This window comes from Triturus cristatus, chromosome 11, assembly GCF_964204655.1.
Source record: "Triturus cristatus chromosome 11, aTriCri1.1, whole genome shotgun sequence".
NCBI lineage: Eukaryota > Metazoa > Chordata > Amphibia > Caudata > Salamandridae > Triturus > Triturus cristatus.
In genome coordinates, this window is record NC_140594.1 from 669762841 (window position 1) to 669789960 (window position 27120).

Here is a 27120-nt window from a genome sequence, read left to right on the forward strand (position 1 = left end):
AACGTTTAGCCTCGGTTGTTTTTGTTTTTTAAATGATTACTGTCGGATACTGTTGTCTCAAAACATACCCATTTTAACAAAAAAAGAGCAGTCTGTGTGTCATGTGAGAATCGCCTTTTAAGTAGAGAACCTCCTATATGGAATACACCAATCAAATAGCTACATGATCACTTTCAAATACCTGTGCTCAGGCAAAGTCTGCAAACATTTGGATTAAAGTAACGCTAATGTGTTACAAAAGTGTGTAATAAGAAAGTAGCATCCCCTCAGAACTTGGGATAAACTAAAGCAGCTCCTGACACGTGTTTCGCTATTGTTAGAGCTCACCTAAAGAATATAACTTGTTTGAGATATAACAAGAGTTCAGTTCTACTAAAACCAAAACGCTCAAAAGGTTTGGCACTGCATAAGTATACAATAAAGGAAAAGGCAAGATTCTGCAAGGAGCCAATTTTTAGATCAACCAGATTGCTTACAGTTCATTTATTAAAAACAAAATGCTTCAAATAACCTTGGTTTGGTGAACACAGGAATGACGAACCGGGAGCACAGTGTAAGGCAAGAATCCATTTGTGCCTAGAAGCCTCCACCTGTGCAATTCATTCAGAATTGCCCAGCCTGAGCTTCTCAAAAGCATGTTGGTCGTGGTGTCCTGCCAGTGCTCTGAATGGAAAATACACTGTTCCATAAATTGGTCAAGAAGTGCTGGTCAGGCGCTCTTGACAGCTCTGGAGAGGGAACTAACAAACTCACAAACACATGATCTGAGTGTCTTTGACATCCCAGTGTACCGCTCACTTACAAGTTTAGGTCTGGCGTTAGCTAAGACCTTATGATTTTACTAAAATTACATGCAAAATATACTTACTTATAGGCAGGACCACTGGAATTATGTGGCAAGGTTGAGTAAATTATGCAGCAAGAAAAGGTAAATTATTCGGCCTAATGTAGCACATTTTGTGATAGTGTTACTTCATTATTTTGTCAGTTTTCACATGTTAATACTGTCTGGACAAAAGTTTAATTTCATTAATACTAGGTTAGAGCAGATGTAAGCAATTGAAAGATGACCAGTGAACATTTGGAAAGGCCTTCCTAGTAAATTTGATCCAGTTGAGCTAGAAACAATTTTTTGGGGGGTTAAATCTATAATTATGCAGCAGATAATGGATTATGTGACAAGTGTGGCAATTCCATAATCCTGTATCAAATGCCACAGCTCCAGAGTCGCATAATTCCACTGGCCTTACTTATATGGGGTTTCAGCCAGTCCTCTTTGTCCATTGGCCTGTTATTGTGTCATACACATTTTCTCTCACCCACTACAGACTACATCATGGGGCAGTGGGGTAGCCAAATTCACTCATAACCTAGCTTCACTTTAAGTGACCGTATTCTCCCATTTCACAAGGACCATATCCACACACAAAGTAATTCTCTTCTGTGGCAGGAACTACTACGGCAATGTGTGCTTTTTGAGACCAAAAAATGTTTTTGCGTTTAGCCAACTTTTTTTTTCATAGATTGACAACGGCCCAACAGCTTCCCCAACAAATACAGTTTTGACACAACCATGACAAAACAAAACGTACATTTGCAAAGTTAGTAGACTGGCAGTCAATGTCAAACCTATGGTCTCTGCCAATGCTTGTTTTGCTATGAGAGGAGGGGAGAAAATTAGCAGATACAAGCAAATAATGGTCCAACAAAAACCAAGAAGTGGGGTATTATTTAGGGAGAGAAAAAGGGAAGTATGAAATAAGACAAGTTGAGTGTGTGATAGTTTCGAGCAGAAAGCAAAAAGCTAGTCACACCGAGTGCCCAATAGTTCTCACTTGATGTTCACTTGGTGTTCCATTCCAGAAGTCTGCTGTCAACAGCTTCTACAAGTGAACGCTCTGAGGTGTGACTACACTTGTCCATTTAACTTTGATGAAGTTTGTAAATGCATGTGAATCAACCGAGTCCTCATAGACTATGACCGTGTTTCGGCATAAACTGTGTGCGCCGTACTATACACACATTGAGGCCACTGAGCCTTGCTAGGCCTGGTCGCCCCCACGCTCCTCCTGCTTGCTGTTCCTGCCAGCCTGACCTTACTTCACTGCAGGCGACCCAGCCGCCGCTTAGCCGCCCGCCCGCACTCAACTTTCCCGCCGCTGCCTCCCTGCGGCCCCGCCCCCCGCCAGCCGATTGGTGCCCCCGCTCCCGCCACCCAGCGGACCCTCCCTCCCGGCTCCCTTCTTAAGGGGACCTCTTCCTCCACCTCGGGAGCGACCACTGAGCCTTGCTAGGCCTGGTCGCCCCCACGCTCCTCCTGCTTGCTGTTCCTGCCAGCCTGACCTTGCTTCACTGCAGGTGATCCAGCCGCCGCTGAGCCGCCCGCCCGCACTCCACTTTCCCGCCGCTGCCTCCCTGCGGCCCGCCCCCCGCCAGCTGATTGGTGCCCAGCTCCCGCCACCCAGCGGACCCTCCCTCCCGGCTCCCTTCATATGACGCCCCCACGCACGCGCAGCGTTCACGCGCAGCAGGTGCACCGATTGTGCGCCGAAGGTGCGCCAAAGGCAAGCCCGTCTGCGCCCGTCCGCGCCTGGACCGCGCCCAGCGCCAGAACCCCTGGCCCCCGCAGAGGCCAGCCCACCCGCCGGACTTGCGACGCCGCCACACTCAACGCTCTCAACACAGGTCGGATCCCCGGATGCTACCGAGCCACCCCGCGATGCACCCACGGACCTTTCATCTGCCGATCCTGCAACCTCTCCTGCATCCGGACCTGTACCGCACCCGCCAAGCCGAGCACCAGCAGCAACCACCTGAAGTGCATCCTGCTCAACACCCGCTCCGTCCACAGACACGCCGTGGAACTCTGGAACCTGCTCGACACCACATCACCAGACGTTGCCTTCCTCACTGAAACTTGGATGAACGCCTCCTCAGCACCCGACATCGCCATCACCATCCCGGACGGATACAAGATCACCCGGAGGGACCGCGTCAACTAGACAGGAGGAGGCATCGCCATCGTCCACAAGAACACCATCCGCATCACGACCAGCTCCGACGACTCCCTCACAGCCGCCGAACATCTTCACTTCCAGATACACACTGACCCCAAGACCACACTCAGAGGCACCCTCATCTACAGACCCCCAGGACCCCGCACCCAATTCAGTGAAGACATCGCATACTTAATCAGCCCGCACGCCCTCTCCTCCGCTGACTACATCCTCCTAGGGGACCACAACTTCCACCTGGAGAACAACAAGGACAGCAACACCACCACCCTGCTGGACAACCTCGCCAACCTCGGACTCAAGCAACTGGTGAACACCCCCACCCACTACGCCGGACACACGCTTGACCCCGTCTTCTCCTCCAGCAAGGACGTCTCCTTCAGCCACTCCACCGGACTCCACTGGACTGACCAGTGCTGCGTCCACTTCAGCTTCAGAAAGTCCACGACTCACCACCTCTCGCAACAGGCTCCCCGCAGGAGCTGGAACAAGATCACCCCCGACCAGCTCTCCACATCCCTAAACCTGAATCCTCCCGCCAGCTCAACGGACCCCAACCAGGCAGCCATCAACCTCACACAGTGGATCACAAACTTCGCTGATGACCTCGCACCCCTGAAAAACCCCCCCAGCAGACCCGGCAGAAAGAAGGCTTCCTGGTTCAACGACGATCTCATGAACTCCAAGAAGAACTGCCGCACCCTTGAGAAAGCCTGGCGCAAAGACCCGACTACAGACAACATGACCGCCCTCAAGCACGCCACCCGGAAACACCACCAGCTGATCCACACCACCAAGAAGACTGCATTCAAGGAACGACTAGACAACAACGCACACAACAGCAAAGAGCTTTTCAGCATCGTCAAAGAGCTCTCGAACCCCAGCGCCGGAACCAACGACATCACCCCCTCGCAAGAACTCTGTGACTCACTCGCCTCGTTCTTCCACAGCAAGATCACCGACGTACACAACAGCTTCGGCACACAGCCCATGCACCCAACCACCGAACCTACGCCCCCCACCACCACCCTCCACGCCTGGACCCCGGTCAGCACCGAAGACACCACCCACACGATGAACACCATCCACGCCGGATCACCAACCGACCCATGCCCCCACCACGTCTTCAACAAAGCCGCCTCCGTCATCGCACCCCAACTCCGAGACGTCATCAACTGCTCCTTCAACACCGCCACCAACCCGGAGAGCTGGAAGCATGCCGAACTCAGCGCCCTCCTGAAAAAACCATCAGCAGACCCCGCCGACCTCAAGAACTACCGCCCCATCTCGCTCCTCCCGTTTCCTGCTAAAGTCATCGAGAAGACTGTCAACCAACAGCTTGCCGCCTTCCTCGAGACGAACGGATCCCTTGACCCCTCGCAGTCCGGCTTCCGAGTCAACCACAGCACCGAGACCGCCCTCATCGCAGCCACTGACGACATCCGAGCCCTGCTCGACAACGGGGAAACAGCTGCCCTCATCCTCCTTGACCTCTCCGCAGCGTTCGACACTGTCTGCCACCGCACTCTAGCAAAACGCCTCAGCAACATCGGAATCCAAGAGAAGGCTCTGGATTGGATCATCTCGTTCCTCGCCGGAAGAACTCAGAGAGTCCGCCTCCCCCCGTTCAGATCCGAGGCCACCGACGTCATCTGCGGCGTACCACAAGGATCATCACTCAGCCCCACCCTTTTCAACATCTACATGACCCCCCTCGGAGCCATCGCACACCAACACAGCCTTAACATCCTCTCCTACGCCGATGACACTCAGCTGATCCTCTCCCTCACCAACGACCCAGCCATCGCCAGAACCAACCTACACGAAGGGATGAAAGAAGTAGCCGAGTAGATGAAGAACAGCCGTTTGAAACTCAACTCAGACAAGACGGAAGTCCTCATCCTGGGACCATCTTCCTCCACCTGGGACGACTCCTGGTGGCCCCCTGCCCTGGGCAGTGCACCCAAACCAACAGACCATGCCCGCAACCTGGGCTTCATCCTGGACTCCTCCCTCTCGATGACCAGACAAGTCAACGCCGTCTCGTCCTCCTGCTTCAACATCCTACGCATGCTCCGGAAGATCTTCCGATGGATCCCCACCGAAACCAGGAAGACGGTCACACAAGCACTCGTCACCAGCCGACTAGACTACGGAAACACCCTCTACACCGGAACCACAGCCAAACTACAGAAGAGACTCCAACGCATCCAGAACGACTCCGCACGACTCATCCTGGACATCCCCCGTCACAGCCACATCTCCGGACACCTGAGAGACCTGCACTGGCTCCCCGTCAACAAGAGAATCACGTTCCGACTCCTCACCCACGCACACAAGGCCCTCCACGACCTGGGCCCCAGGTACCCGCCTGCTTCGTTCAACCAGCCACGCCCTCGCCGCCGTTCCACGCATCCGAAGAGCCACCATGGGAGGAAGATCCTTCTCCTACCTGGCAGCCAAGACATGGAACTCTCTCCCCATCCACCTTCGTCAGACCCAAGACCACCACCTCCTTCAGGAAGCAACTCAAGACCTGGCTGTTCGAGCAGTAGCAGACCCCCCCCCCCCCCCCAGCGCCTGCGCTATATAAATTAATTGATTGAATGATTGATTATGGGTACTAGTACCTTGTTTTTCCCGAATATTACATGATTTACTAATAAGCAAAGTGATTAAATAAGGCCTTGTCATAAGGTAATACTTTGGACTGCTATTATAAGTTTTATATTATTACTTATTGAGCGGTTTTGAGTATCACGGTCCTGGCCATGGAGTGCACCGGAGCGCTTTACAAAGAACATATAACTTTGTGACGTCTTCTACTGGTCATAAATTCGTTGCAGAGGTTAGTAAAAGTATTTGTATAGAACATCAGTTCATACTTCTACAGTAACAGCTTGGAATACTTAATAGGAGCAGAATGGGGACTGGAGGGAGGTCTGAGAACTCGGTGATCCCAACCACTATATATTCGGTGCCTTCTGCCGCTTTGCCTTCATGAGCTGCTTAGATGTCCAGACCTGAGGGGAACAAGGAGGGTCATAACCCATTTCATGAACCTTATGAATGAGCGTCAAGCTTCCGGTGGAGGAGGAGATTGCTACAAGGGGGTTGGGTGGGTGTAGGGTGGGCGGGGCTAAAGGAAGGAAGGACCTGCTTCTTAGCTTTCTCCTTCCTTGCCTACGGGGCCTGTAGGATAAATAGGTTTAAGCCCATGTTGATGTGGGCACACCAGACAAAATACATTTCATATGCCAGAAAGTGGAAGCCTCTGGAACTTCTCAGTAGGGTCAATGCGTTTGGGCAGAGGTCTGTGCAGAGGCAGCATTAAATACAGCTTTCAGAGGGTTAGGGCCACGTGTAGTGAGGTTAGGGTACAAGCTGTCTGGCCGCATGTTAATCATCCATTCTGGAAGTTGACGATGGTGGTCATTTCCCTCATAATTAGCTCCATTATGGTAGGATTTTGCTTGAGGTTTACTGTGAACATCCAGGGTTGACTTGTATCCAAGCAGAGTTTCAAGTGCAGAGTGTCAATTCTCAGTATTAATTGGCTTGTCAGACCTGTAGTGTCCGTTTATTCCTGTATGTCATGTAAAGGGACCTTGTTTGTTGTTACTTATTTAGACTTTTCGGTAGGTGGGTTTCACCTTGCTTCCAATAAACCTAAAGTAGCAGGGACGAACTATATTCCTTTTATTTATCGTGCTGGTCAAAGAGCATGAAGACCTGTTTTATGATTAGTATGTCTCTGCTTCTCTGGGTGTCCATATTCACTGAAGGTCTAGACTACGATAACAAGATTTTATTAAGGCCATTTTAAAATAAGAAAAGCGTAATTTTTTTTAGATTGAGCACATCCGTGCACTGCAAGGATTTACATGCTTTCCTCAGTAACTGAATAGACTGGGGAATCCAGCCTCGCAGATCTGATTTAGGAGTTGTGCCAACACTGCAAATCCTACTTTTTTTGTCTGAGAATTTCCCAATAAAACACAATTTTTGCAGGAAAAATCCCCACATTTTGTGCCAAGAAATTCTGGGTGGGGTGAAGTGTGTGAAATTTCAGAGTGATCACTTCCTCTCGACTACATGGGGATAATCTTAATTTTGAACAGCCCACTTCCTGGACATCCTGTTGATCTTCGTGAGGTGTGCGACTGTCGTGCTACCCGTTGTCATTTTCCTGATCATGCTCTCTGCACCGCACAAACCATAGTCTATTGGTTCTGCCTCTTATTCACCACTGATTTCCAAGTACATTTTGCAATGTGATCACTACATGGAGGAAAATGATCACAAAAACTCTGCAGAGTTTGCCATCTTCATGCAACTCATTAGTAGAAGAGTTTCTACTGCATAATTATTCTTGTATGGTGGAAAGGAAAAGTCCTGTTTCAGCTTTTTTTCAGGTGCTGCACTGGTTTAAACGAGGACACAATTGTCCCTATTGATTTTTGTCTTATTCAAAAGGTTGTGCGTGCATAGGCTCTGCTAACTTAGTTTCATTGATGCCCTAAAACTATTCAAGACGATAAAACAGTATGTTCCTACCAATCACTTCATATTAGTTACCTGAATCTCCATGCTGCCCTCCATCTATTATAGTAACTTGGTCTTCACTGGGCATGTAATGGTACATAATGAGCTGGCAGACCAATAGCAGAGACTGTACATTTTCGAACACCTTCATTCAGTAGCCAGTTTTCATTATGCAAATTCCTCAACAAGAAGAAGCCTACCTAATGGGACAGTAAACCCTGGAATATAACACAGTACATTAGAGACTTTTTACCCTTAGTGCTAGGTCTTTGCAGAAGCAGGCCAGCTCTAGCAGACAAGTAAAGGAGCTTGCTTATGCCTCTATTTAGCATTGTATAAGTATGTCAACACAAAGTCCTCTATTTATAAGGGCAAAACCTGCAATCTCAGGGATTGAGGACAATCCCACTTCACTCTCTACACAAACTGAGTCTAAAATACCTCTGGTTCGTCCAGCTCCCAGCCCTCATCAGGCTCTTAGGCCCTGAGTCTGACTTTGGAGGGGGATCCCAAACCCTGTGGAAATTCAGGCTTGCACAGGCATGGAAATGTAAAGTTTTTATGTCAACACTAAAGTGATCCAAGTTCGCTTGGCTGGTTTAGGCAGGTCCACTCTGTCGTGTAGTTCCTATAGTACCTCTGCAGGACCTGCATGTTTGGATAACATAAACTGTGGGATTGGTGGCAGACTGGTTCTGTGCATCCCCACCGAGAATGTTAGCCTGTTTGCATTAGCTAGCTCACAGTGCCACTAGTGTCTCCTCTTATCAGGGAGAGAATAGTTTCTGGCAACCTTAGAACATGACAGCCCTGATCCTGCAGGATCGTGGAAACAATGTACTACCTTTCTCTCAGTCACTTGTGCTCACTTAGTTTATCTCAAAGATACACAGAATAAACAGTCTGGGCATTTCAATAAGGATTTATTGAACAGTTCTTCTTGTGTAAAATATATGAGCTGCAACAACCATTAGACAGTAGCAGAGATATGATTAGCAGTACAGTGAATATAAAAGGATAGTACAGTTCTACCATCTTGCAATAAGCAGGAATAAATACATGAATATAAAATGCAGGATAAAAGTGCGCGTACTCCTACGATGCCTATCTAGATGTACCTAGCAGGTCAGTAGTTGTAAAGCCAAGAATCCCTCTAGGATTTTAGTCAAACCCCATTACCTGAAGTGTGAGAATGTAGGAGCCCCTCCTGGTCTCGAGTTGGATACCCCGCGAGGGACGTTCAGACCACTGTCAGCTGGAGCATCTGAATGCAGGAGCCTCAGCGTCTCTGGTCAGTGTGTTGTCCTGGAAGTCTCGGTTCCCTCTATCTAACACTAGCAAGACGTGTTGTATTTATACAGAAAAGTATCTAGGGTTCCTTTGTCCCTTGTTTCTTGTATTAGTCATTGTTGGATTTGAGGATGACGTATGGGATGAACAGTGTACGTAGATTTGGGTAGTAAGGTGGTGTAGCCCTAGCTTGGTTTCCAAGAACCCTTATGAATATTCATTCATACTGTGTCAGTCTAAAGATGAAGTCATAGAATGCAATTGTTCAGGGAAATCTCCTTCTGCACCCAGGACTAGAACTAGGTAACGGTTCAATCCTAAAAAGACTTGTTACTGTGTAGTGTAGGGGAGGTGATGTAGGTGAAAGGGTATGATGTTACCCGGCCTATATTAGGGTCCTTATATGAAACATAACAAGCCTGCTGGAATTTATCTGGCAAAAATGTTTGGGGAAAAAAAGCAAAACATGCAGAATTCTGTGCAATGCTGCTTTTGCATGTAATGCCTTATTTCCAAGTTAAAAAGTAGGAATGGAAGGCATTTACCTGGTGTGGTTACTACTGTTACGGCCAACTCTTGCTCTGAGCATCCATACAAGTCCATCTTATTTTGACACCCATGTACTTGCTTTATTCTACTTCATGCATTCTCACTTGAATAAGTCTTCATCCTCAGATATGTTTCTTATTTGTATGTAATTAAATGCATGGCTAATTCACTACGTGGGTATGAATCATTAAATGATATATAAAAACATGACAGACTGCTTTCTAGGATTTGCTTAACAGACCGCACAAGCTCTCTGGTTACAAACATCCTATTGTGGGCTTACCAAGAACTTGTAGTGGGCTTACAGAACGTTCATTGGTTACCACTGGTGAGCTTTGTCACTCTCACATGCTTGCTTCTTATTCCATGGCTTGATTCCTATGTTTGTCCCTCCCCTGGAACATAGCCTCTTTAGCATTCTGTTGATTGGCTGACTTGTCCTTCCATTGCTCATTTTTAGGGAACTATTTTTTTCAATTGATCTTTTTGGTTAAGCACTTCATGAGAGTGCATGTGTTTTCCAACTCTCTCCCTTGTGTGACTGACCCCTGCCAAATACTCACCCCAACCCACACCCTGTGCTTCTCTGGTTCCCATCTTCCGGTTCTTTATTTTACGCCTTTGCACTAAAAAGTTATTTATTTTAAAACAATTCGATCTAATTTATCTTGGATCAGTAGACTTAAGAAAAAGGTGAATGCGTCATTCTCCATACACTTGCATGCGGGGCAATGCATCCACACGCGTACAGACCGACTTGACCCGCAATGCAGTTATGTCACTGACCCTTTTTCTTTTTTTTCCTTTCTTACCGATTTCGCATTGCATCAGCAAACCACATTAGCAAAACCAATTGGTCCAAGAGACGAGATCTGTTGGCTTTGCCAGTGCTTGTCACTAGTTTCTTAATACAGTGATGCCCAGTTAGACACTGATTGTGAATGGTTAAGGGCACATGACATCTGTGGTAAAAAAAATATAGGCACAAATGGATTACTTAATAATTAGTGACTGTGCAGGATACCGTAATTAGACAGCAAGCTACAGTCCTCAAAATGGTGGACACATTGTGCATGTGTCCCTCTTTCCAAGACGAAAAAATGGCACTCTGCGCTCTCACGGTCTTCACCAGGTTATACTTGATTAAACTTGACCCACAATTACCAGTTCGTAGAGGCAGTTGTAGAGCAAGGCAATACAAGGATCTGTCTGCAGTGCCACTTTCAAAGAGATGCCATTGGCAAATATTGTCCTGAGGACAAAGACTTAAGCAAAAAGTCAATTTGCTCAAAGCAGCAAAAATGCTGGCACCAGCAGCGACTGTCTCACCTGAAACGAAATTCTGAGATCCTACCATAGTTGAGACTGCCCTGGTTACAGCAAAGGTGGCTCGAGGTCGGTCATAATGTTTATGCAAATTAGTGAACTACATCAAGATATGGCAGTGTCTGTTTCACTCACAGAATCGTAAGAATACAAAGCACATGTTCCATCGATGTAATCGAAAACGCTGTTTAGGTTATGATATATAACGATATCAGTTCAGTTTTGGGCACTGGAGCGACGTATAGCTTCTTGTTTGAAATCTAATTTGAATACTTTTTTTTTTAGAGTGCCATGCAACTGCGCGAATTTTTTTTTTATAGCGCACATTCGGAAATGAATAGTCCCAGTGCATTTGGGCGCATTAAGGGTATTTCTATGGTGCTCAAGGCTCGTAACATATTGAGAGTGCTAGAGACTGACTGCTTACTCAGATGAAAGGCTCTAGATCCCCTATATACACGTCCCATGCTGTTTCAGTGACCTCACTTACAGCGTAGGCATGCGCCATACTCCGGGAAGTTTATTTTTACGTTCCCGTAGGCAGCTGGGCCAGCATTTGCCCAGGGTCCATGGCCACCCATACAAGTCCATGGGAGATACCCAGAGAGCAGTAGAGTAGAGTTGTTTTTTCCCATGCAAACTGTATGTCAGGAAAAAGACCATGGCACTTAGGGAAATCTCTGCACAGGGAGGATGCAATCACCAAGAGAAGTACCTCAGGCTTCAGGTTGCTTCTGTATCAATAAAGTGGTGGAAAAGGGGATGTCTTGGATGAATATGGAGTGATGCCCTCCCAGTCATAACATGGAGCAAGCATGAATTGGAAACACCCCTATGGTTGGAGGTCATACATTCAATGATACCCCTAGCCCATCTTCCTCCTCAGTTTATGGGTGCCACTGCCACCTGACCTCGTGGTTAATGCGTCTTCTTCTGCACCTAGTCTGCAATTGTTAACTGGCTCCTTCCTGAGGTAGGCGGCTTGGAAGCAAGACACCTTTAAATAAGTAAATTTTGCTAGAGAAATTGAACGCCCTGGAAGGTCTTAGCCTATGGTGCGTTACAACACATGGCTTTTAATTGGGTAACTATGCCTTGACACCGGTACATATCTATCCTGGATTGCTCAATTTTCAGCATGCTGGTATGGATTGACTGAACAGTGAGATGACTTTATATTGAGTTAGATTACCAAGTTCCTCAGCAGCCTTAGTGGTAGAAAAACACTTTTGCATAAATGCCCATTATTTGAGTGTAACGGTGGCAGAACAATTGTCTACAGCTTTTCAACAAGGCCTTTGTACTACATGCTCATAGAATGGTGTGTGCGCACTGTGCTGGCCTGGTACACTACACACAACAGCAGTGGCATTGTGAACACCCCGCTTTCACAGCTTAAGCAGGGGTGGTGTTGACAATTATAGTTATTGATGACCCTGTCCTGGCTGCAGCTCTTCAGACAAAAGCTATTCAAAAAATCAAAAGTAAAGGAAAATGATAAATAACAGAGTGTTTAGGAGTTAACCACAGCAAAGAAATCCAGAGAAAAAGAGAAGAAATCAAAGAGCGAGTGGGAGAGCGGTTTGGAAGGAAGAGCAAAAGTAAGGACATATAAAACAAGCATTGGCATAGCCAATAGGTCTCGCCTTTGGGACCTTATTAATGTTTAGCCATGCAACAGTTGCATAACTAAATACTTTTAAGGTCCCAAAAGCGAGACCTATTGGCTATGAAAAGCGGCCGTGAAAGTGATCGCAATCACGATCAAATATCAAAGCGGCCGTGCGGCCGCGAAAGTAATCGCGGTAAAGCGCGGCCCGCGCGCGCCCGCGCGCATGCACTGTAGCTCTAGGCTGGCCTGGTAGCATTTTTTGGAGCCCTCTCAATAAGTCTCGCCAGACCAGCGCATGCGCTGGGTCAGGCGAGACCTAAAAAGGAAGGAACTGGAGATGAAAAGCTAAATGCAAGGTGGAAAGAAGGGGAAAACAAGATTTACATTGGTGGGTGAAAGAAAGTGTCTGTAATGATGAAAGGCTGGATGAATGGGTGGATGGATGAATAGACGTCTGGATGGAAGGGTAAAACGATGAATTGGTGGATTGATAAAAGGAGGATGGATTGGCAGATTGACAAAAACTAATGGATGGATGAATGGGTAAAAGTATGGAGGAATGGTTGTAAGTGTGAGTAGAAGGATGGATGCAAGACTGTACTGATGAGGGTAGATGGATGGATGGATGGAATGGTGAAAGGATGGAGGTGTGGGTGGAAACATGAACAGATGGCTAGATGGATGAATGCGTGACAGGCTTAACGGATAGAGCAATAAATGGACAGAAGGCTGGATTAAGGGGCCTCATCCTGAGTGGGTAGAGTTAACTCGCTTTGCTCACCTGATGGCATTCGAAGGATGGATAAAAGTGGGGATTATTTAAATTTTTTTGGCTACTCCCTTGCATAACAGAAAATTATGGCTGTTCCACACAACATGTCCTGAGCCTGTGCTTGTGGGCAACTCATTTAATCTTCTTTTGGCTTTGATATTAACTGTAGAATGGCGCTAGTACTGAACTTCAGCAGTTACCAGCAAACATGAAGGATTGTTAAAGTCTACAATTATAAACTGTTGTGGCAAATGAGCATTCCTAATAGACGTCTAATTCACATTGTTCTCTTGCTCTGCAGTTCGTCATGTACATTGGTCAAGTGTCCAAGGACCTTCTGAAGTGGCCTCGGCCGCAGTCGCCTCCAGTGGTAAAGCTAGAAACCAGAGTTGACGCAGAGTACGGCATGCCATCCACCCATGCCATGGCAGCTACCGCCATTTCGTTCACTTTCCTCCTCTCAACTATGGACAGGTATAAGGTAAGAAGGAAAACACATTAAAGCGGTCTGCCAGCATGGAACCATGACTACAAAATAAACTGATTAACCATTAACATGCATTCTAAACCAGAAAAGTGTTTATAATTTGGTTTGAGCAAGCTCTGGGTGTTATGTAAGACATAGATTCAGAAGATTGCTAAGAACACGTAATCTCTTGAGAGCAACACACATGCCACGGGCTGCTGAAACATTATTGTAAATTAATTATATTGTTGGCCAAATGAAATGAACAGATGCCCCTGTGTGTACCATATTTCTCATGACCCACTTGATTCTGCTCCTTGTCCAAGTAAAGAAGCAGGTCTGCCAGACACTCTAGGAAAAACAAGTCACACTAGCGGGGTCACCTTTAAATCACTAGCTAAAATCCCAACACATGCGGACATGGACCACAATTCTGGATTCTGGAAATGCATTGAAAATCACCTTGGTGGTTGATTAATGACCACATAATGCTGCTGTTACAGGTCAAATCCATCCAGGGATTCAATACTTGAAAAATTGTGTGAACTGGAGAAAGTCTCTGCGCTCTCACTTGACTAGCACCATATTTGAACTGCTTGTTCTGTGTTGAAATTCCTGTGCCAGCTTGACCCAAAATATCACCATCGCCAACAAATATTGGCGTGATTATTATAAAGCATGTTATAAGATTTCTGGTTGATATGCTACATTAGCCTTATGTAGACCGTGTTCAGCTGTCGAATTACTGTTCCATCAAATAATCCCTTTCACTTAAAAATCTCATAAAAGTTAGCCAAAGGTCACCTGCAACTATATATGGGACAGGCATTTAAATCTGACTTTCAAACTGGTAAAGGCACTTAGGCTGCTTTACTTGATGCCCAAAGTTATTTGTTGTGCTCTAAGTGCCAATTTATTGCATCAATGTTAGCTCGGTGGGCTGCATCTTCAACCTGGCTAAAAGTATTGGTAAAATCCTGTAGCCCCTTTTTTGGAAGTGTTTTCGAGGAAATGCCTCCCGATCTTTACTTATGGTGCCAGAATCTGATTAGCCAGAAACCGGTCCCAGGATGCTTGTTTCTGGTCCAGGGAAGACATGGCTTGGCAGTTCGGGCTGGACTGTTCCCATGAGGCACAGGGTCAGACTGATTTGCATATGACCATGTCTGAACTGGGGTGGCAGAGTGAGCTAAAGAATGATGATGGATTAAACCCAGATCAGTTGACTGGGGTGAGTGCTTGCAATGTTTAACACTTCGTCCATCATCCCCTTTGGTTATGCCAATACCAGCCCCCTCCAGGCAGACCAAAACAGGGTTCTCAGGAGACTCTTTGGAGTCCCACCTCCATGTTTCACCTGCATAGTCCATCAGGAGCTTGGGATGGAGTATGCTGAGAATGCTATCAACTCGCCCCTTGCTCCAATGATGTTCCATCTGGGTCAATCCCCATGCTGCGATAAATAGAGAAATTATTAAAGACTGCCTTACGTGTGAGAAAGTCTTGAAAATCTTCAGTTTGGTTATATCCAAATCAAATTAACAAAGTTTGGTTGGGTGTCTCTCTTCATCAACCCCTCCTCCAGATGGAGGAGCGATATTGTGTGGGTCAAACCTGATTTCAAAACCAGGTCAAGAACACTGGGGGAACGCCTCAAGTTTAACAAACGGTCTGTTAGAGACTATGCAGACGTCCACCTTTCCCCCTCCTTGGAGTCTTACCTTGAGTGGATTGATAATTCACGGAGTAGGTGTCTGCTTACTCGGTTCAGGCAGGGATTCGTGAGGTGGTATCTTGGCTTCCCTCTTAGCCAAATTGATCCCACAAAAGTCTTATATCCATGTGATGAACCTTCCCCACTAAACCTTTTACATTTCACCATCTTCTGTAATTTTTTTTGATCAATCTTACAAAAAAGTTTTTATTCTAATTATACGAAGAAAGGGGATCAGAACCTCAGGACTAGCCCTTGGTTACAAAAACAACTGGATCCTCCATCTAACTGCATTAATATCTGCTCTTTTTTCAAATGTGCTGTTACCAGAAGAAAATCAATGTTTTAGTTTGATGGTCTAGGTCTTGAATGAAAACTATATGCTTAGTAACGAATTTACTTATGTGATTTAGGCACTTTAGACGGCACTTTATTTGTACTTTTCTGCAATGCTAGACTATTGCTTCTGCATGATTTAATGCTTATTTTGTGATCAATTAGGGCATTTATGGAGTTAAATTTTATGCTGGTTTACATATGAATTGTTTTATTTTTAAATTATTTTTATATATCTTTTTTAAAGTGTTGGGTCGTGATGTTTGACCTGTATACTTTTATGGTCACATTTGTGTACAAAATAAAAGTTTTTTGACTTGACTATTGCTCCCATGCTGTAAGATTTGCCAGCTGCATTTAATATTCTGAATGATACAATATTGTTCATGACACTGTCAGTGGTGGCTATCTTTGAACCAATACTCAAATTAGATTGTGTTGTACTTAGTCACAGGAAAGCTAGAGCAATTAAAACATACATCTGTTGATATCTTGGTATTTTCTTATTTCGTGCCTTTTGCCCCTATTATATATGTATATTTTATGGTGTCAGAATCCACTGGGGATCCTAGTTATTTATATATGCCATGGGTCTGATTCACCAGATATGTTTGTAACCAAGTAATTGTTAAGTGTGCTTCTGTCACCATTTATAACTGAAAATTCGATATCAAGGATTCATAAAGGGTGAATTTGAGGCATAAATGGATTTACTAACTCATAAATTAAGAAATGCCTAATATTATAGAATTTTACATGAGTCAATCTGCTCATATGGTCCAGTTGCTGGATGTCCTGGGTGTGACAGCTGGAGAAGGTGGTGAAGCAAAACAGTCCCATAACCTTGGGGTATTCTCAATGTTTTAACACTCTGAAGATTGGCTGCACTTTACACCTGGTAACAGTAAGAGTTCACAGTTTCAGACTAGGAAATAGGGGGAACATAGCAAACATTAGTAGAGGTAAAAGGGTAGTGGTTTCTACACACAGAGAAATATTTTCTTAATTTATAAGCCAAACACATTTTATAAACTTGCCTATGTGTAATATTTGTGCATGCAAAAATGTAAACTAGCCATTTTCTGTGTGCACATATTCACACATGTAAGTACACGTGGAGGGCTTTGATTGTTGCAACTTCTGAGGAGAATTCCTAGAATTCATTAGGAAAGGCAAGACAATTAGAAATGTATTGAAAAATGTACTCCTAAGGCTCTGTGGTTAAATGTCCAAATTTCTTTGTGAGTACAGTAGATGGACCAAAGTGGCTCCAAGCGTGAATTATTTATTTTCTCTAATTTTAGATTATTTAAAGGTGAAACTGATGAAAGAAACCTCCCAGATGGTTTACAAATATTTCAAGTTTTCACTTTGTATTTACAAATGTACGTGCATATAAAGTTTGTTACAGGTGGGTAATCAATATTGATGCAGTGTAAGAGAAAATATCCTAGTAAGAATTGTCAGTTGGAGGAGTCAGACTTGCAGGTGCATAACCAACCTAAAATGCACTCCAAAACAAATTCTTTGTCTATGACGTATTCTATTGTACAGTAGCGATATTCTTGACTGATCAATATGAATTTATACGTGCCAATTAATTAGGTCAGATTAGATTTAGTATCATCTTAATCCAGACACAAAAAATACTTTAACAGTATAAGCACGTAGATTATCAAAAATCAAATAATTAAAAAATAAAGATGAAAGCCAAATTCAAATTCTGCTTACTGTGCAGTTCAAACAGCCCCCAAGGTTGGCTCACAATTCAACTTAAAAAATAAAATAAATGCTGATATGACTCATTCTATTATAAATGTAATCAAAGTACAGAATAGCCACACATCTGGTTTGAATTCAGTTGGTTGTCAAGTTTGTTAAAATCATTGACAGTGAAAACTATAATATAATTAAATAAAATACATTTACTAAATTGATTTAATACACCTCATGCAGTGTAATATAAAATATGCACGCATATATGTTAAAATTTCAGCAGGTTAATTGGGGCCAAAAAAAAAGTATGCAGGTGCTATATCAAATGCCCTCGTCCAGCTAATTAATTCCAATGCATCTGTCATATAATTTATAAAATGTCATAGAAATATGGGGCAAAGCACCTTCCAACAAGAGTTAAGGAATAGGAGACCGTTCGGTATTAAATGACATAGATCCGTTGTTATATTCATGTATCAAACACATTCGCCATCTTTATGAAGCTCATTATCCCTATCATATGTAAATTTAGCTCCTCCCCACAAGTTTGGTACATAATGTTGCCATCATTTGAAACACAAGGGAGCTATTCACGTAGGTAAACTTACACAAGAGTAAATCTATATTTGTAAGTTTAGTCTTAAACTTTGTATAAACCTACTACTTTTAGGTTTTCATCATTTTTGTGCATGAATTTACTGAAAGTGTAAATTTGCATGTCTTCACTCCTGAAAACAGGAGGTGGGGACAAATTTCCAAGTGTAAATTTACTGCTTGTAACTTTTCACATATAGGCGGAGATCTCCGCCACCGGGGAAAACCATAATACAATGTTGAATATTAATTTAAAATAATGTATATATTTATTTTAAATGTAGAACAAAACAATAAAGCTACACTAGTAAAAGCTTTATTTTTAAATATTTCATTAATTTAAATACATTTAAATGAAATATTACTTAAAGTAAAATGTTTATGTATTAAATATAAAAAATGACTAATGTTTTTTTTAAAAAAGATTCATTTTTAAATAAAAAAAGCTATTAAAATATTATGAAAAAGAATACTATATATTTTTTATTTATATAGTTAATTTTACACTTAAATTAAATTTATATAGATTTCCAAAAAGTAGAAATACACGTATTTTGTTTATCATTATTTCCAATGGGGTTTTATTTTATGTCCCTACCTTCATTATTTTCCATGAGAGAATGCATTTCCAGTGACTGGCCATGCATGGTGCTAGGCTTTCCCCTAGATCTGAGCTGCATTTACAACTGCTTTGGGTCCTTTTTAGGTCGAGCATGGGCAGCGCATACACTGCTGTGTGAGGCATGCTGTATTTAGGCATGAACTTAAACTCCGCCCATTTTCAATCCATCTTTTCAATTGGCTACTGTTACTGTCATTTCTAAATGGTTTCTTTTGATTCATGAATAGGCTTATTAGTCCCTCCTTAGCACCACCTTGTTTGCATTTGTAACCTCCCATGAGGACTGGACTTTTTACTTGTGTTGTTACACGGTCAGTTTTATCTACAGTCTGTGAGCACTATTTCCTTTAATGATTTTCCCCTATTGCAGGCATGAAGTGCTTTCCTGCAAGGGTGCTCGCTTTCTCTCCAGGCACCGTGGTATTTTTTTCAGCACGGCGCCAGCTTTTACGTTTTTATTACCAATGGGTACAACTTGACAAACAAATGCTTTTTTTTTTTTGTAAAAGCGTTCCATACCGTTCTTTCACTTTAATGGCAGCCGCACACCTTTGGTTAGACGAGTCGCATCTAAAGAAAGGGACGTGGCTGCCATTAAAGGGAAAGCGTGGCATGGGGCACTTTTACAAAAAAAAAAAAAATTGTTTGTCAACTTAACAAACAAATGCTTTTTTTAGTAAAAGTGCCCCATACCACGCTTTCACTCTAATGCCGGTGACGCGCCATTCTTTAGACGCAGGTCGTCTAAAGAAAAGGGCGCGGCCGCCATTAAAAAGAAAGCGAGGCATGGGGTGCTTTTATAAGCATTTGCAATGCAATACGTCTTGCAAATGCGAACGTTTAAGCTATTGGCACTGTAAATGACAATGCCTTTTATTTATCTGTTTATAAAACCAACACATAAATAAAAGGCACTGTCATTTACAATGCCAATAGCTCTAACTCTTGCAAATGCGAGACCTATTTTATTGCAAATGCTTGTTAACTGTAGTAGCCATAGAAGTGCAGTTTGTGAATAGGAATGAACTTACTCTTTTGTGGTTGTTTGCATGTCCCGCCCTAAATCCCTCCATAGCCCTCCCTTAATCCCTCATTAGACCTCCCTAATCCCTCAATTAGTCACTGCCTCAGTGTCCTCCCACATTTACTACAGGAACGTATACATACATGTACGGAGAGATCCGCAGCCAAGGCAGAGATCTCCTCACAAAAAAGTGGAGAGGCAGAGGTGTTCCCGCTTATAGGTTTGTCAATAGTATTTTGTAGTATGTGGGTATTACTACTGTAGTCCTACTAAATACAGTTTGTGAATAGGCCCCAAAGTTTTCTGTTAAAGATTCTATTAATAATCTAACTTCATCTTGTTTTTATATCCTTCAGGTAACTGGCAAATTCATTCTCTTTCTTCCAGCCCACTTTTGAAAAAATAGTAGTCCAAACCTTGATCCTTTCTCACCTGGACTACTGCACTCAATATATATCAGTCTGCTCAAATGTTTCTATTGCTGGGTTGCCGTGCCTCCAGAATGTGGCTGCAAGCTTGGTTTTGGGGCTAAAGAGACATACGAACACTTCATGCCCTCTCAACTCATTACACTGGGTTCCATTAGTAAAATGATCCTCCTTTGATATGCTATGCCAAAAGGCTGAACATGGAACTTCTCCAAAATGTATGAGGAAACACTTCACTTGCTCTCTGCTGACCTGTGTTGACGGGCACCAGGCCTCGAAATGTCCTGCCTCTGAGTCTGCCTGCTAATATTTGTCACAACGGGTTCTGCAAACAATTAAAAAAACCCTCATTCACCTTCCTTACACAGTGCCTCCCCTGTAATAATCAAGTATGTTCAAACATTTAGTTTAATTGAGTTTGATTCAACTCTTTTTGTGTTAAAAGACATTCTAGGACTAAGCATGTCTATCCCTTCATCTACTTGAGATCTATAACTAGATTCAGCTCTTTATTAACAAAATGTAACAAACTAAAGAAAGAAACAACCAACAGTATTGACAAGTGATTACTTCACAGAAGACACCATGCCTCAGTTCCTCTCCAGTCAAGCATTTTGGTGATATTTATCAAAGACTTAGATTTATAGTGCATTAAACATCACTTTGTCCACTAGTGCATTGCCCTAGGTGCATGCACTCATACTGAAATCTTTATGGGATGTACAGTTGGCTACTTGACTGATCCTTCTGTACTATGTTTGATCATTCAATGCTGTTCCATAAATGTTTAAGGTTTGAAAGTCCCCTATCTAGCGTCAATCAGTCTTTGAAGAAGCTGAGTTGTGTTTGGTCAGGATAGTGTTCGGGTGGTGCTCATGTATTGGTCAAAACGCCAATCTACTTACCCATTGAAGGCCATGTGATTGTATCGAGTCCTGTAAGCAGGTTTGGGGCCATGTGTCACTTTATCACACTTTTATTAAGCACCACTGATATAGGATTCACTTTGGTGACTCTTTTGGCAAGTTGTATTGCAGTTCACTGGGTGGTCAGACAGATTAGATAATTTACCTTTTGAGAGTATGAATATAGGTTTCTATTTTAGTTAAGTGATTAATCTACAGAAATAGGAGTTACTGTTGCATCCAAGATGAATCCCAGCAGTTTGACATGAGAAGAGCGAGAGGATGAAAAGTCATTCACATTTAGATGGTTTAGCCCTAAAGGGTTGAATATTTTCTTCAACGTCCTAGGGCAATGAGTAGAAATTCAGTATTTTGCATATGTATTAAACATAACCTCGTTAGCAGACATCCAGGACTGTAGTTTGCAGAGGTATCAAAAGAGAAATAGAATAGAATAATCTGCCAGATTGCATGAAATTATTTCTTCATTAGGGATAAGTACATTATGTTTGGGCTTTTCTATTTTATATTGCTGTGTGCTGTGAATTCCGCAGGATTTTTTTCAGTGTTTTCCAAGGTTTTCAAAAATTGTAAATACCAGTGGTTATCACTATGTACTCTTGTTTGTGCTATAAAAATAAATATCCTGGAATGACGTTTTTCCAGTGTTTATTGCGAATGTTGTGCTTATTTCATTCCTCCCCACATTAGTTCCAATTTTCAGTTCCGATTTCCTGCTTCTCACTTCCTACCCTATAACATTTCCTTGAATTTGCACTTTCTAGTAGCTTTTAATGATTGATTCCACTTCCATGCCTGTCTCGTTCCGAAAACTCAGTCCTTTTATCACCAGCCCAGCCACACCCCATGTCCATGAAGTGCATGGATAGAGATCGGTTTGCGCTTCATTAAGATTTGATTGCAGCAGATGAGGTAATAATGGATATTTAACACATCTCCCTGCCATTCTATTCTCCAGACAAATTGCAAAGTTTGATTTTCTACTTTTGTGGCACACCCCTGTTCTTTGTTAAAAAAGCATTATGATATTAAATGTATTATTGACAGATCAGGGCCTACACTTGCTCTGTCTGGTTATGGCCCGCTATCCCACCGAAGCAGACACTGGACGCCGTTTTTTCTTGTTTGGACCTGTGAGAACACCTTCATTTTTCTGCCTGACTACCCCAGATATCTCGGTACGGACCCACAGCTGCGCTGCCTTTAGGCAGATACTTTGCATCCGGCCCTGGAGACCTGGAAACCCATTTTCGTCACGACCCAGTTATTTCTCTAGATCCCGAGCTGGGCACTTTCCTGCACAGCCCCTAGGGAGTCTTCTTTTATCCTCTCCTTCAAGATTACATTATATTTCCTCATAGTGAGCCTGACTTTTGGCCATAAGCTGCATCAGACGCTGGCATTAGACGCTAGCACGAACTGTGTATCTACGCTTAGGGTCATCACTTGCAGCTAACGGAACCCTGACCTTCTGTTAGGCACCCAAAGTTCTCCCTCATCATCCACGCGGCACACCCTTTGGATTCCATTTTGCCTTAGCCCTGAAGAAGGTGGCGGCTACATTTAAGTCCTTCACCGAAACGCGCGTTGGCACTGTTATTGACAGGAACCACACAGTGGTACATGTAAAGAAGTAGAGGAAGTTGAACTGTTCAAATGTGCTCTTTCTATCACTTCTTCTTCTTATAGATATCTGAATTCAATGCTACTGAACAAATTAATAGGTATATGGCAATGCTTGAGTACTAGTTTATCGATTCAAATATTATGATACTCCAGCCAACACCTGGATGCACATTAGTCTAAAGCATTACACTCTTTCACCAAGATATTGGGTTGTACATGATGTCCCTATTACTTTCATTTTTGGCCCCTGTCTATATGCATTGTTATGGGTAGTTTTTGACAGTATGATAGATGTATGAGAGTGATTGTGGTATGATTGATTTAATGAGAGAGTGCTGGGGTGTAACTGATATGATGATGTTTTAAGTTAATATTTTGCAGTGTTTCACTTCAACTGGGGGATATTTCACTAGCTATATGTAAGTTTTCTTTTGGATGCATTTTGTAAACAAAGTTCATTTGATCATGTCACTTGATTTGTTCTACTATACATGTAAAACATTATAAAAATGTACCAATATATTTATTGATTCTCTTTGAATAAAATATATTTTTGTACTAGTTATCTTTGCTATTTTTCTATATTGTTGTTATTTTCAGATGTTTGAGATATTTATTGTATTGTGTCCCCGCTTGAGATATCTGTTTAGCCATTTCGATACGCTTCTGCGCTCAGTCTCTATTGTAGGCAGGAGACACTTTCTCCCTTCTTGTGTAGGGTTTTACTTATGGTTATGGGGAGAAGCCTGCAAAGGAATTTATCTGCACCTGTTAGCTATTGATGACCGAAAACAGTACAACTAAATGAAAAAGCAACTGAGGAAGGAAAATAAATGTAAACTTCATTGTGGAGAAGTGTGGCTCAATGGTTAGAGCGGCAGACCCTGATGCAGAGATCTGGCCCGGGACCAGGGTTCAATTCCCACCTCGGCGGGTCTTGGGCTCAATTTCCTCGGACCTGATAATTCTCGCCTCGGTGCCTACTCTAATCATGGGTCCCACTCTGCAACTCTGGGCAATAGCTTGCTTAATCTCCACAACGGCCCCAACAGCGCTGGGGATGCCTGGCTTCACCTTGGGGGTGCCCAGGAGTGGACATTTCACAGGGAAAGACAGGAAGGGTTCCACAGCGGTATGAGTACAAGCGCCAGCACGCCCCTTCGCTGGGGCAGCAGTGCGCTATACAAGTACAAAATTTCATTTAATTTCATTTTCATTTCATTTTTATTGCCGTGCACAAACTCGGAGGGGAGGTCCATGCACCTGTTTTGACTCACATTGTGCTGTCTGCAGTCATGTTAGGAAGCATATAGCTGTGGTTGCCTCTTTATGTTCCAGGCTGTACTGTTTAAGCTCAGCCACTAACTTGTGGATTTTCTGAGTTAATGTATGCACTCTAGGCAGTGTAGTTTCAGCAAAACCAACACACGGATCCCCTTCTGGGTCTGTGCATAAGCACTTAGACATTCACGATATGACCCTTGATACTTCTTTCAGACAATCATGATTCAGATTGGGAGGTCAGCCATTTCCTTTCCAAATTCTGGTGTGAAAGTAATGTAAGAGCTACACCTATTCCTAAACAATTGTCTGTGATGGATGGTGTCAGCGCGACCAACTCTGGCCATAATAGGTGACTCAGCATGGCTTGTAAGTGTCAGCAATAGTCCCTGGACCTCCGACTCTATCAGTTTTGGGAGCAACATTCACCTCATATGGCTTTAGCTTGCTGTTCATAGCACATGGCTGTGTATTGTCCAGTAAGTTCGCAATTGAACTCCAAGCAGGATCTCAGTCCAGGGAAAGGGGCACCACCATTATCTCATGCTTCCTCACAGCCAAGAAGGCAGAGCTTTATGAAAGCTATAGTATAGACAAAGATCACTGTGCATGTAGATGCATCCGAAATCAATGTTCTTCCACAAAGCGCTACACCGAACACTCCCATTCTTAGGTTTACAACATTTGGAGGAGGGGATGCCTAGAAGCAGTTAATCTTGCATAAAGTCTCATTTGACCTCTCCTATCAAGGAGGTTCAGAATTGAAGTAATGGGGATATTTAACATCTTTCATGATTAGAAAAAAAGTGCTTTGCCTCAACCCATCTCTTCTCGCACACATTCTTCAGTGAGTCCGTCCAGAAAATACTTAGAGTGGTGTCTCATTCCGGGTAGTGACGACATCCTTATGTGTAAAGTGAAGCTGCAAAATGGATCATATAATTTCTGAGTATAGACCCATTAAATTCATAACTCATGCCCAACCTGTTCAGAAATTAAATTGTTTTTTTTAACTTGTATTTGGTCATGTCAATAGAAAACTACAAAATCCAACAAAGTAGTGGGTGTACAGAAATATTCCCGTGAGCAGTTGTGCTTTCACAAATGTGGAAGTATTGTTAAGAGCATACCAAAGCAGAACAGGAAAGTCACATAAATCAAAGGAGAAAACTGGGAAAGAACAGGAGCAAAGCCAGAGACAACCTAAGGAAAAACAGAAGGGAAAGTTTGTGTAATCTTCCGAATTCTGTTCAAATCTTACCACTTTAGAACGTACGTGGAGTAAAATGCATTTCTAACTGCTTGGCCCTAAAACCAGAACTTTACTGGATTCATTTTTGATCCAACTCCATAACTATTATTTTCCACAATAGTTTGCTGGATATTTAAAAATTCTTAATATTACATCAGTCTTGGCTATTGCACGTATGGTAAATCCTTGAGTTTACATGGGCCTGGCCTCTGTCAGTGCCAGAGGAAAAGTGAGTTGTATGCAGTTAAGCAGATCCGCAATTTGTCTTGGGGAAAAATGAGAATTGATGAATTTAACCCGATGTTGGATATGTCCCTGTGTCCTCAAAACTTACAGCATAATTTATATTTTGTAAAAGGTTGGTGACAATGACGTTTTGGAGAACTATATGACAATTTGTGTGTCTTGTATTCACTAGAATTAAGTTTTAGATTATTTTATGCAAAAGGAACAAAATATTGATTTATTGGCATATCCAAAAATTTATATACCATTTATACTTTGACAAATAACTTTAAAAAGGCATCCATGTTTTTCAATAAAATTATAACACAAGTACACAAACTTGAGGATGTATTTTAATCACCATTCTCGTACAACCATTTGCTATATGATGTAAAGTTAACAGTTACATTATATACTTACACAAATGCAGTCAACAGTGGTAGAAACTATTTGATTAGTCCATCCAATACCATGCAACTTTTTCACAACCAGACAATATTATTAATACTTACAACCGCTGCTCTATACATGCTGTCTAAATCTTCTTTTTTTGTGGGCGCCTTATAACAATATGTTTCCCATAACCAAGGTCCTGAGCAAATACTGACTAGTATTAGAGGAAGCGTGATATAAATATGGAGATTTAAACTGGCACAGTTCATCACCAGTTGAATTCTACTATGTACTTCTGGCCTAAACAGTTTTTAATAAAGTATTGTAACATGTAAACTGTGGGTGCAAGGATCCACTAATTTCTTTGCTGTAGCCTAATTTATGCAAAAACAACAGTTGATGCACAGAATGCAGAACAATGTCATACATTCACCCCAGTACAGAGATCTGGGCCTAAATCCATCGTTTTTTTGCTCACCATGCCGTTCCAGTTTGAACCCAGCCATATGCAAATCAGTTTTGACCCTGTGCCTCATGGGAACAGTCCAGCCCGAACTGCCACGCCAGGTCCTCCCTGGACTGGAAACAAGCATCCTAGGACCAGTTTCGGGGTTTCACCCATCTTCAGCCAGGATAGCTTGATTCCAGTGGCATGGAGAGCACGGGACCCACGTCTGGGCATACCCTTCCCACTCGGGGTGAGAAATGCAAAAACAACTGTTGATGGGCAGAATGCAGAACAATGTCATACATTCACCCCAGTACAGAGATCTGGGCCTAAATCCATCGTTTTTTTGCTCACCATGCCGTTCCAGTTTGAACCCAGCCATATGCAAATCAGTCTTGACCCTGTGCTTCATGGGAACAGTCCAGCCCGAACTGCCAAGTAGGTTACTGCTTTTGGCAGGGAGATCCTGTTGTTACTTGCAGTTTATAAGTTCAAATCCTGATATAGAAAAGTGAGATATTAACTATCATCAAAGAGCTGCTTGTAAACTGCAAGGTATAAATTAAAGGTTATGATTTTTCCCCAGTCTTTCATTATTCTAATGTTGCAAAAAGGGTTAATTTGGGTAGAAATCAATTCTTATTATTAAAGAGAACCCCCAACCATGGTGTTATCGTTTTACATTCAGAGATTGTGCTTTTCAAGACCAAGCACTCAAACTATACTACCTACCAGTATGGATCACATGACTCCTACACCTTGTAGTGTTCTGTCTTATGTTACATTTCCTATACACTGATTACATATGATTGATTGTCTCTGTGTAATGACTGTGTGATGTAATGTGCTCTGACACCCTACACTGGTATGAGTGGCACTATAAAACAAATTAAATGCATCTGTGAGAGAGTGGTTACGGAGACTTGACAGTAATAGGTTATGATAATCCGAAGGTAAGCGC

At 43.0% G+C, this 27120-nt stretch overlaps 1 protein-coding gene across 1 annotated transcript in view; it reads left to right on the forward strand.

Annotated features, from left to right (window-relative positions):
* SGPP2 (sphingosine-1-phosphate phosphatase 2) overlaps positions 1 to 27120 on the forward strand; it is a 500448-nt gene that overhangs the window by 378008 nt on the left and 95320 nt on the right. Inside the window, exon 3 of the mRNA XM_085634264.1 lies at positions 13410 to 13589. Coding sequence (XP_085490390.1) covers positions 13410 to 13589 — 180 coding nt within the window. The remainder of the gene's footprint in view (positions 1 to 13409; positions 13590 to 27120) is intronic.